The 12,429-nt window shown below is 41.2% G+C and overlaps 1 protein-coding gene across 1 annotated transcript in view; it reads left to right on the plus strand.

The window, feature by feature from the left end:
* CCDC170 (coiled-coil domain containing 170) overlaps positions 1–12,429 on the plus strand; it is a 132,193-nt gene that overhangs the window by 43,651 nt on the left and 76,113 nt on the right. Inside the window, exons 4-5 of the mRNA XM_054490746.2 lie at positions 6,364–6,508; positions 10,102–10,287. Of these exons, the coding sequence (XP_054346721.2) occupies positions 6,364–6,508; positions 10,102–10,287 (331 nt within the window). The remainder of the gene's footprint in view (positions 1–6,363; positions 6,509–10,101; positions 10,288–12,429) is intronic.

The raw sequence follows: 12,429 nt of genomic DNA on the forward strand, positions 1-12,429 counted from the left end.
TAAATGTCATCAAGAGTCTTAACAAATACAGCCTTGTCTTAAGCATGTTTATAGCCTATCAATTAGGGCTGCAAATGCTTATTTACACAATTTTGAAGATTTCTCTAAGTAGAGTTTAACCCTGAGCTTGTGGGGTAGTGCACAGAGGTAGATGTTTATTTAGAAGTCAGTTATAAAAATATCCCAGAAGCTAGACCACTCCAGATCACACTGAACATTCCTCATTAGATTTTATTGCTAGTTTATGCAGAGAACTCATGAAACCTAGGTTTTCCACACTTCATTCTGACAAGAGGTGATTATTGAGACAAAATTGGGAACAAGTTGTTCCTAAAATATATTTTAAAATTCTACGAATGAGTTAAATATCTTTAGTAAGAAAATACATGATATTTATTTTACTTATTTCATCTTAAAAAAATAACCCAATACTTCCAGCCCCTGTCCTCTTTCTCTACTTCCACTTACAGCAAAAACTCCTTAAACATTGTATGTATGGCTGGGCGCGGTGGCTCACACCTGTAATCCCAGCACTTTTGGAGGCTGAGGTGGGCAGATCACTTGAGGTCAGGAGTTTGAGACCAGCCTGGCCAACATGGTGAAACCCCGTCTCTGCTAAATACAAAAATTAGCCGGGCGTGGTGCCGGGTGCCTTTATTTTTTATTTATTTTCTATATTTTTTTTGAGACGGAGTCTCTCTCTGTCGCCCAGGCTGGAGTGCAGTGGCAGGATCTCGGCTCACTGCAAGTTCCGCCTCCTGGGTTTGCGCCATTCTCCTGGCTCAGCCTCCCGAGTAGCTGGGACCACAGGCGCCCGCTACCGCGCCCGGCTAATTTTTTTTTTAATATTTTCAGTAGAGACGGGGTTTCACCGTGTTAGCCAGGATGGTTTCGATCTCCTGACCTCGTGATCCGCCCGCCTTGGCCTCCCAAAGTGCTGAGATTACAGGCGTGAGCTACCGCGCCCGGCGGCCGGGTGCCTTTAATCCCAGCTACTCGAGAGGCTGAGATTTGAGAATTGCTTGAACCTGGACAGGTGGAGGCTGCAGTGAGCTGAGATCACACCACTGCACTCCAGCCTGGGCAACAAAGACAGACTCTGTCTCAAAAAAAAAAGTTGTATGTATTCATGGTCTCCAATTTCTCTTCTCTCTCTGGAATCTGCTCCTCTGAAACCGCTCATGAAGGTCATCAGTGAGTGCACAGTGCAAGTTAAATGGTCAGTCGTATCTTACTTGACCAATCAGTAGCATCAGTTACAGTTGATCTTTTTCTTTGAACTGCTTTCTTCTTCTCTTGGCTTCCAGGACATTACACATGCCTAGGTTTTTTCTTTTTTTAATCTTACCTTTCTAGCTAGTGTCTTTCACTGTTTCTCCTCATCTCTTTGGCTTTCAAATACTGGAGTACCTCAGGGATCAGCCCTTGAATCCCTTCTCATTTGTATCTAAATTTACTCTCTTGGTGATATCATTTAGTTTAATGGCTTTAAGTATCTAAATGCTGGTGACTCCAACATTTCTGTGTCTAGCCTGGATCTCTTCCCAGAGCTCAAGAACCACATATCTTACTAGCTACTGTACATCTCCATGTGGATCTCTGACAGGCATCTCAAACTTAATGTGTCCAAAACGGAGCTCCCAGTGTTCCCACAAAATCCTTCTGCACTTTTCCTCATCTCATGTGATCATAATTCCATTCTTCTAGTTGATCATTTCAAAATTCTTGCTATCAAACTTGGTTCTCTTTCTCTTTCACTCTCCATATCTGATTCTTCAGCAAATCCCATCATATCTATCTTCAAAACAAATCTAAATTTTGTCAGCTTTCCATTATCATCTTTATTGTCACTAACTTGGTCCAAGCCACCATTAACTCTCACCTGGAGTATTGTAATATGTATCTGTTACAGCAGCATCCCACTCCTGGTACTAATTTCTGTCTTAGTTGGTTTGGGCTGCTATAAGAAAAATACCATATACTGGGTGGCTTAAATGACAGAAATTTATTCCTTGTAGTTGTGGAGGCTGGGAAGGCCAAGATCAAGATGTTGGCCTATTCAGTTCCTGGTGAGGGTCCTCTTTCTGGTTTGTAGATGAATGCCTTCTTGCTGTATCCTCACATGGCAGAGAGAGAGAGATCACCTCTCCATGTTTCTCCTCCTCCTCCTCCTCTTCCTTCCTCTTCCTTCTTCTCCTTCTTCTTCTGCTGCTTTTTTTTTTTTTTTTTTTTTGTGACAGAGTGTTACTCTGTTGCCCAGGCTGGAATGCAGTGGGTGTGATCTTGGCTCACTGCAACCTCTGCCTCCTGGGTTCAAGCAATTCTTGTGACTCAGCCTCCCAAGTAGCTGAGATTATAGGTGTGCATCACCATGCCCAGTTAATATTTTGTATTTTTAGTAGAGATGGGGTTTCATCATGTTGGCCAGGGTGGTCTCAGACTCCTGGCTTCAAGTGATCTGTCTGCCTCAGCCTCCCAAAGGGCTGGGATTATAGGGATAAGCCACCATGCCCAGCCAGTGTCCCTTCTTATAAGAGCACTAATCTCATTCATGAGGGTTCTTCTCTTATGACCTAATTACCTCCCAAAGGCCCAACCTCCAAATATTATACCATCATATTGGGAATTAGGACTTCAACATATGAATTCTCAGAGGACATAAACATTTGGTTCATAGCAGTGGTTTTCCTGCCTCTGACTGTGCCCCCTGCAGCCAGAGTGATCCTGTTAAAACACAAATTAGATCGTGTCAATTCTTAGCACAGAGTCCTCCAGTGACTTCTGTTCTCATTCAGGGTAAAGTGTTTTCTATGAGACAAAAGGCTCATCCTGACCTGATTTTGCTACCATTCTCCCCCTTATTCTTTCTATTCCAGATCTCTGGCTTCTTTGCTGTCCCTTGAACCTGACAGACCTGATTGTACCTCAGGCCCTTTGCAATTGTTAATTTCTTTTCCTGGAAGGCTCTTCCCCCAGATATCACATGGCTGCCTCCATTTCCTTTAAGTCTTCACTCAGATGGCACTTTCCAAGTGAGATGTTCCATGAATAACATATCTAAAAATTTACTCCTCTAATATCTCTTGCCCCTCTTTCCTTCCTGCTTAATTTTTTCTCTCTAGTCCTATTATAATGTACTATACATTTTATATATATTAGTATTTTGATTATTGTCCATCTTTCCAAATAGAACATAAGCTCCATGAGGTCAATAATTTGTTTTTCAGAAATGGGGATCTCACTATCTTGCCCAGGCTGGCCTAAAATTCCTGGGTTCAAGTGATCCTCTCACTTCAGCCTCCCTAGTAGCTGGGACTACAGGTGCATACCACTATGCCTGGCTGGATTTGTATCTCTTTTGTTTACTATTGTATCTTTAGCACCTTTAATGGGGCTTGGTGTATGGTGGGTACTTAAGTATTTATTAAATAAATGAGTAATAAAACACTATATGCATATTGTAAAAAATATTTTTTATACAGAAAAGTGCCAAGAAATTAATAATTACTTAGAACGTTATGATTATAGAAAAGCTATAATTAATATTAATATTTTATTGAACAGATTTTTCAGAAAATCATATACAAATGACTTTAGGTAGTGTACTATTTTTACTGAATCATATGTTCTAAATATATATATGTATATATATATACATATATATATTTATTTATTTTTAAGACAGAGTCTTAGTCTTGCTTTGTCACCCAGGCTGGAGTGCAGTGATGTGACCTCGGCTCACTGCAGCCTCCACCTCTTAGGTTCAAGCAGTTCTCATGCCTCAGCCTCTTGAGTAGCTGGGATTACAGGCATGTGCCACCACACCCAGCTAATTTTTGTATTTTTAGTAGAGGCGGGGTTTTGCCATGTTGGCCAGACTGGTCTCGAGCTCCTGACCTCAAGTGATCTGCCTGCCTTCGTCTCCCAAAGTGTTAGGATTATAGAAGTGAGCCACTGTGCCTGGCCATATGTTATAAATATTTTAAAAACGCATTTAGTTTATAATTTTATTTATTTACTTATTTAAGACAGGTTTTCACTCTGCCACCCAGGCTGGAGTGCAGTGGCGCAATTATGGCTCACTGCAGCCTTGACGTCCTAGGCTCAAGCGATCCTCCCACCTTAGCCTCTTTTGTAGCTGAGACCACAGGTGCATGCCACTACACCCAGCTGATTTTTAAATTTTTTTGTAGAGATGGCGTCTTGCCATGTTGCCCAGGTTGGTCTTGAATCCCTGGCCTCAAGCAATACTCCCACCTTGGTCTCCCAAAGTGCTGGGATTACAGGCATGAGCCACTGTGCCAAGCCTAGTACATAATTTTAAATGGCCCATTGTATTCCATTGCTTGAAATACCATAATTTACTCAATCAATTACTTTGGCTATTTCTACAGGCTCTTAGGTTAGTTCCACTAAAAAAATTACTATAAACCAAGTTGCAATGAATATCTATGTGATTCATATTTTTAAATTTCTGTGATTATTTTCTTAGGGTAGATTCCTGAAACTTTGTTGGGTCAAGTGAATTGCAAATAGAAATGGAAGTAGTTTAGAGACCTTTGGAATGGAGAAGAAAGACTGAAATCTTGGGGTTAATGTATGGAATCATATATGTATATCAATCAGCACCATACAATTAATTATACCTTTCCTGGGTCCAAAAGACTGAAGAGTTTTACCTTTCATGTGCTAAAATAAGAACTCAGAAATATAGTGATGCTAGTCTTTTATCGTTACACATTTTTCTAAATAGAAATCTGATATGCTTTGAGTATCTGCAATTACATGCTTTGTTAATCTTTGAATAGCGTGAAGGAATTTGCAGTAAACACTCAACATGGTAAAAAGGAAAAGCAATAATCATGTTTATTATCTTGGATATTTAAAAAATGACACTAAATTACCGAAATGATTCTAATTTGCCTTTAAAGTATGCCTATTTTTGACAATCTCTTAGTTGCTAACATTTAAAGCATTAGAAATAGACCATACTATTTCAACAAACCTATCTGAGATTTGAAATAATATATTCATAATGGACCATAAATTTCCTTTTTCCTTGACTGGCCAATTCTAGTACTCTTCTAATGCTCTTTTTTTCCTTTTATTTTTAGTTGACTTGTAATAATTGTACATATTTATGGGATATGGAGTGATATTTTGATACATGTATACAATGTATAATGATCAAATCAGGGAAATTAGTAAATCCATCATCTTGAACATTTATCATTTTTTTGTGTTGTGAACATTCAAAATTCTCTCTTCTAGCTATTTGGAAACTAAATTCTTGTTAACCATATTCACCCTACTATGCTACAGAACACTAGAACTTACCCCTGCCATCTAGCTTTATAACTTTATAACTATCTTTATAAGTTTATAGCCATTGACTAACCTCACTGTATCCTCCTTCATCCACTACCCTTTCCAGCCTCTAATAATCAAAATTCTACTCTGCTTCTACGAGTTCAATTTTTTTTATATGAGTGAAAACATGAGGTAATTATCTTTCTGTACTTGACTTCTTTTGCTTAACATAATATCTTCCAGGTTCATCCATATTGCCACTCCTGACAGGATTTCACTCTTTTAAAAGGCTGAGTAGTATTCCGATGTGTATATGTCATATATTTTTTTTCCCATTCATTCACTGATGGGCACTTATGTTGATTCCCTATCTTTGCTATTATGAATAGAACTGCAGTAAACATGAGAGTTCAGACATCTTTTCGATATACTGATTTTCTTTCCTTTCTTCCAATACGCTTTAAAGACTGAGGGTGTGTGAAAACTAATAATGAACTTTGCTGGTGATTGAACACATCTCCTTTCCAGAGGCGAGAACCTTCTGTGCTTTTGATGTATTTGTTATTATAGTTATGCCTGGCCACGAACCAGGACCCTTATAAATCACTGTATTGTAAAGTTTGAAAATAAAATGAAGCTTGGTCCTCTAGAACCAATGTGGTAGCACTCTCCTTCCCCATGAGGCCCCAATGAAGACTCATGGCTATGTGGATTGTGAGCATGTGTGCTCTAGACACGTGCCTCCATTTTTAGAGATCCTAAAGGGTTGAGGCTAGGGGAATTCATTTCCCCTCCTGTTACTAAGTCCACAATGCCTTGAAGATTTCCTTATATTTCTGCAAAGCACAGGTGTCCCGAAATTGCTGCCACTTTTCTCCTTCCTTTATAGGGCTTTATAGGGCTTCTGTGACAATAATTTGCTCTGTGTCTGGGAAACTGTGTTGTGTTGAAAATGACAATTATTTCCCCCATAGAGCTTATATTCTGACTTGGTTTGATGAATGTTATCTTCCGTGGTGTTAAATTCTGATTTATTTGTTATTTGCCTAACAGAAAGTGTTCAAAAGAAAATGAGGAGAATAAGAAACAAGTTTCAAAGAATTGCAGGGAACATGAGGAATTTCTGACTCAACTGCGTGACTGCTTGGATCCAGATGAGAGGAATGACAAGGCATCAGATGAAGATTTAATTTTAAAGGTGTCTGCATGCAGATTAAAAAGTCTATAAATGTAGTGGTGATTCTGACATGTGGCATGAAAGGAAGTGCTGTCGTTGAGTTTGGGGGTGGCAGAAGAATGACACAGTAGACCAAATGTAGCATTAATTAACTGTGTGACTTGGGACAAGTCACATCACCTGCCTGAGCCTCAATTCCAAGATCTTTTCTAGCATTATTGGAATTAATTATTCTCCAAAAGAGATTAATGGCTTTGTCTAAAATACATTTAGGTTGTCATATACAATTAATTACTCATTTTAACCATTCGCTTTAGGGAGTTTTTTTCCTTTTAGTTACAGCCACACGTACACTCACACAACCAGCTGCATGTCATTTTTAGGATACTGATTGAGTGTGAGTTCTAAAGTACTTTAAAAATTTACGTTAAAACCAAATAGTGGCTGGGCGCGGTGACTCGCGCCTGTAATCCCAGCACTTTGGGAGGCCCAGGCGGGCAGATCACCTGAGGTCAGGGGTTTGAGACCAGCCTGGCCAACATGGAAAAACTCTGTCTTTACTAAAATACAAAAATTAGCCAGGCGTGGTGGCGGGTGCCTGTAATCCCAGCTAATTGGAAGGCTGAGACAGGAGAATCACTTGAACCAGGAGGCGGAGGTTGCAGTGAGATCAAGCCACTGCACTCCAGCCTGGGCCACAGAGTGAGACTCTGTCTCGAAAAATAAACAAAACAAAAAAACAAATAGCAAAAATTCTACTTTAATGGTAGATTACCATTAAGTCAGAAATAAATAATATTAACTGAATAATTCACTTGGCCCATAGTGCTTCATTAGGGTACCTGAAAGTATTTGGTTCTCTTTGGCTATTTACAAACCTTTCATATCCTTGCTTCCTGACAGATTTCCATACAGCCGTTTTTTGTTGTTGTTGTTGTTTTGTTTTTTTGTTTGTTTGTTTTAAATTTAGAGACAAGATCTTGCTCTGTCATCCAGGCTGGAGTGGTATGATCCTAGTTTACTGTGGCCTTGACTTCTTGGGCTCAAATGATCCTCCTGCCTCAGCCTCCTAAGTAATTGAGACTACAGGCATGCACCACCATGTCTGGCTAATTATTTTATTTATGTAGAGATGAGGTCTTCCTATGTTGTCCAGGCTGGTCTTGAACTCCTTGCCTCAAGCAATTACCCCACCTCTGCCTCCTGAAGTGCTGTGATTACAGTTGCGGGCCACCATACCCAGCACCCATGCATCATTTTTTTTTTTAAATGGAGATGAAGTCTCACTATATTGCCCAGGCTGGTCTCTAGCTCCTGGGCTCAAGCTGTTCTCCCACCTTGGCCTCCCGAAGTGTTGGGATTACAGGCGTGAGCCATCACGTCTGGCGTACCATGCAGCCATTTTTAAAAACCACCTCTCAGGTGTCTACTAGTGAGCTTCCCAAATGTCCTCTCTGAAAGCCGCAAGATGACTTCATTCGACTTTGGGAAGTATTCCACTTCACGGATGGGTTTTGATAGCTGGGACCATGGGTCCACCTGATGCTCTCGTGGGTGCTGGATGCCTCTCCTCCTGCTGCCTATGGCTAACTTGTGACCAGGAACTCGGCTGTAAAAGTCCACTTGTAGTTTGAGAATTATCTTTCAAACCAAATGATGGGGACAAGAAAAGGGAATTCAGAAGCTCTTTCTTCCGTGACACTCTTTTCTCTATCAGACCCAATCTCCAGGTGCTAATCTGGGTGTTTCTACTACATTCTTCATGCCCTTGTCTTTTCTGTATTTCTAATGCTTTGACTTCCGGGGTCTTGCTGAGCCGGGAGAGCCTGCCCTTCCCAGCAGAGCTTTCACATGTGAACTGACCAATCCAGAGCCCACTCCCCAGCCACCTCCTACAACTGGCTCTTACCTGCAGGTTACTGCCCGTTGCCCTAAGCCCCCCAGATAGCTTGGGTCACCCCTACACCCCAAGAGCCACTGAAATCATTCAATAGCCAACCCTAAGTCTGCTTACTCTGCTTTGCTTATTCCTTCCTGTGGAGGTGACAATAAAGCCTCTCGCCTGCTTTTCTCCCCCCTTCTTCTGCCTCCCGACTGGCCCTGGTGCTTCCCCATGGCCCTGTGTAGTGTGGTGGGTTCCTTCCACTTGGGAACAATGAATAAGAAACCATCTTTTTGATGGCAATTTCCTCCTGGAATTTGTTGGCCTCAGCTTACCTGAACAGCAATGGAATCTATATTTCATGACAGAGGGTAGGAATCTGGAGCTTTGGCATCTCGGCCACGTGAGCAGGTGCCTGTCTTAAAAAGAAAAAAAAAAAAAATTGGCCCAGATCAGGAAGTCTGCTGTCTTGACCAAGACTGCAGCCTCATTAGGTGTTCCTCCAAGAACAAAATGGCTCTGGTTTCAAAACTGTTCCTTCGCTTTCACACGCCCTCATAAACACGTGTGCACACGCATTCCCAAGGAACCATGCATTCCTAATAATTAGACATTCATTCCTTCATTTCACAAATATTTAGTGAGTGCTTACTATATGCTAGACACTGTTCTGAGTGCTGGAGAGATAGCAGTGAATGAGACAAGACTATGTCTATGCTCGCCTAGAGATTTCGTTTTCAAAGGGTAAGGATAGCGAAGAAATAACCAAATAAATACCTACGACTGCTCCACATGGTGAAAGGTGCCATACAGAAAAACAAATCAGGATGCAGGGATAGAGAGGGAAGCAAGTCACAGGTGTTGGACACTGCCTGAAGAGCGCCCCCGTGAGGTCGGGAGTTTTGAGGGCCATTGAGGAGAGATCATGCAAATGTGAGGAAGAGTGTTGGAGAGAGAGGGAACAGCATGAGTTGGGAGTGGGGCACCATGTTTTCAGAGCATTGAGGCTCAAAGGTACATCACTTCCACGGAGAGTCTCAACAAAAATGCTGGCCCTGTCCTGAGGGGTCTCAAGTCACCCTACAGGCCTCCCCCTGGCCCTACAGAGTGAGATTTTCTGTATGGCTCGTTCCCTGAGGTCAAGGAGCCTGCTGGCTTTTATTTTCCCCTTGTAAATCTTATAAATGCTCCCAGTTAACCATTCCAATGCACAACATAGTGAGCAAAAGCCCTGCTAATCTCAATTCCCTATGATAAACACCAAGCTGTTATTCACAATTTTCCTATGCTTATATTAAATAGAAGAATATATTTTTTTAAAAAGCATGGCCCTGTGTTCTCTGTATTTCCTCCAGTGCCACATGGTGTCTTGACTGCAGAAGGTCTGAGTGGACATGGGCTGAAGGCAAGTCCCTTGCTTCATCACCTCTGTAGAGCTTCACCTTACCTGGTGTATTTAGCAGCCAGAGGTTTGCTGATGTGTGTTCCGTCGGGACCCTTTTGGCTTCATTATCCTTGCCTTGTGGCCACCCTTTAGATAATTTGAATTTGACCCCCAGGTCTAAAACAGAGTTTACAGGCTGCCTCTGAAAATGTGACCTTTGCAGTCCATGTAGGGATAGTGCTCTTACATTTTTCATATGATAATGCAGTCTATAGATTGTGACTTGCTTAGAGAAAATATATGAAATTGTTAATTTTTATAGGACAGCTGTAATTGCTTTCTCTTCAGCTTAGAGAGCTGCGCAAAGAAAATGAATTCGTGAAAGGACAAATTGTTATTCTTGAAGAGACTATAAATGTCCATGAGATGGAAGCAAAAGCTAGCAGAGAAACGATCATGAGGCTGGCTTCAGAAGTCAACAGAGAGCAGAAAAAAGCTGCCTCCTGTACTGAAGAGAAAGATAAGCTGAACCAGGTACGATATGTGAAGTATACGTGTGCTGGGACCATGTTGAAGAAGCAGAAATGGAAGAGATGGATGTCAGATAAGTGCCCTAGAACTATTGATTACCATTTTTTTTTTATTGATCACAATTTTAAGAGCCTGCACTCAGCAGGAGGGTTGGGGGTGACATGGGACAAAGTGACTTGAACAGGCCATTGGCTATATATGTACATTTAAAAATTTTTAAATTTAGATTTTAATTAATTAATTAATTAATTAATTTTTGAGAAGGAGTCTCACTCTGTCACCCAGACTGGAGTGCAGTGGCACGATCTTGACTCACTGCAACTTCCGCCTCCCTGGTTCAAGCAATTCTCCTGCCTCAGCCACCCAAGTAGCTGGGACTACATGCACCACCACCATGCCCAGCTAGTTTTTTTTTGTTTGTTTGTTTGTTTTGTTTTGGACGGAGTCTCACTCTGTTGCCCAGGCTGGAGTGCAGTGGTGCTATCTTGGCTCACTGAAGCTCCGCCTCCCTGGTTCATGCCATTCTCCCACCTCACCCTCCCAAGTAGCTGGGACTACAGGTGCTCGCCACCACGCCTGGCTAATTTTGTTTTTTTGTATTTTTAGTAGAGACGGGGTTTCACTGTGTTAGCCAGGATGGTCTCGATCTCCTGACCTTGTGATCCGCCCGCCTCAGCCTCCCAGAGTTGTAGAATTACAGGCGTGAGCCACCGTGGCTGGCCTAATTTTTGTTTAATAGAGACAGGGTTTCACCATGTTAGCCAGGCTGGTCTCGACTCCTGGCCTCAAGTGATCTACCTGCCTTGGCCTCTCAAAGTGCTGGAATTACAGGTGTGAGCCACTGTGCCCGGCCACATTTTTTTTTAATAATTGGAAAAAAGGAATACAAAACATTTAAAAGTAAAGAATTTGTAGAGAAGATGTCTTACTTTAGTTAAATTATAGGATCTTAAAAAGTTTAAATTTAATATATTTGAACAAATAGGTAATATATTTACAAGAAACAAAATTCTAAATGTACAAGAGTATATGGTGAAACATGTTCCCCATACCCCACTCCACAGCCACCCAGTTCTCTTCAGAGGCAACCTCTCTGTTAACGATTTCTTTCTTTTAAAAAATTTTTTGTAGAGATGGGGTCTCGCTATGTTGCCCAGGCTGGTCCTAAACTCCTGGCCTCAAGTGATCCTCCCACTTGGGCCTTCCAAAGTGCTGGGATTACAGGCATGAGCCATTGAGCCCTGCCCCAGTGATTTCTTATATACTCTTCTGGAAATATTTTACACACATATATACATATTCTTTTAATTTCTTTTTAACACAAATGTTGACACACTCTGCACACTATATGTTTCTCTTTTTATTTATTTTTTTAACACAAGTGGCAATATACTATACATTATTATCAATACAGCTATTATGAGTAATCTTATATCATTCTTCATGTGGGAGGATGTATCAGTAAGACAAAATCCAAGAAGTAGACTCACTGGGCCAAAGGACATGGACCTTGTAATTCTGACAGATATTGCCAAAGGGAAGTGACTGAATTGTGAACTTTTATTTACACAATGAATTGACTGATCTTTTCAAATGATCTGCAACCTATTTGAGCTGTTTAATACCATATATATTTTTTAACACTGCATAATCCCTTAATTATAATTTTGTGATAAAGAAATTTATTATGGGATTAATAATAATGATCCATTTCCAAAAGCAAAAACGAGCTTATACAATCAGTCAATAAAAGTACCTAGGAAAAAAGTGAATGGCAGTGGCCCAGCAGATGGAATTTAAGATCAGCTAAGGACTGATGCTGATAAAGGGAGCCTCCTTGGGGGTGAAGGGCTAGTGGTGGCCCACAGGCTGAGGAGGGGCCTGGAGAATTGGTGGGTGTAGGAGAAGGAGTTGCCTTTTCAGGAATTTCTTTTGGGCCTTCTCTGTCTAGTGACAGCCACACTGAGGTGAGATGGGAAGTTGGAAAGCACAGTCATGATGATAGTTTCTATTTTCAATTAATTCCCTGCGTCAAAAGGCCCTTCGCACCACTAGCTTTATTCTCCTGACACATTAACTCTGTGGAAAGTGCAAAGTTTATTATTGTTGTCAATGCCCTCATTGTCAGCTTGGGCTGTCATAATG

Source organism: Pongo pygmaeus, chromosome 5, assembly GCF_028885625.2.
Source record: "Pongo pygmaeus isolate AG05252 chromosome 5, NHGRI_mPonPyg2-v2.0_pri, whole genome shotgun sequence".
Classification (NCBI taxonomy): domain Eukaryota; kingdom Metazoa; phylum Chordata; class Mammalia; order Primates; family Hominidae; genus Pongo; species Pongo pygmaeus.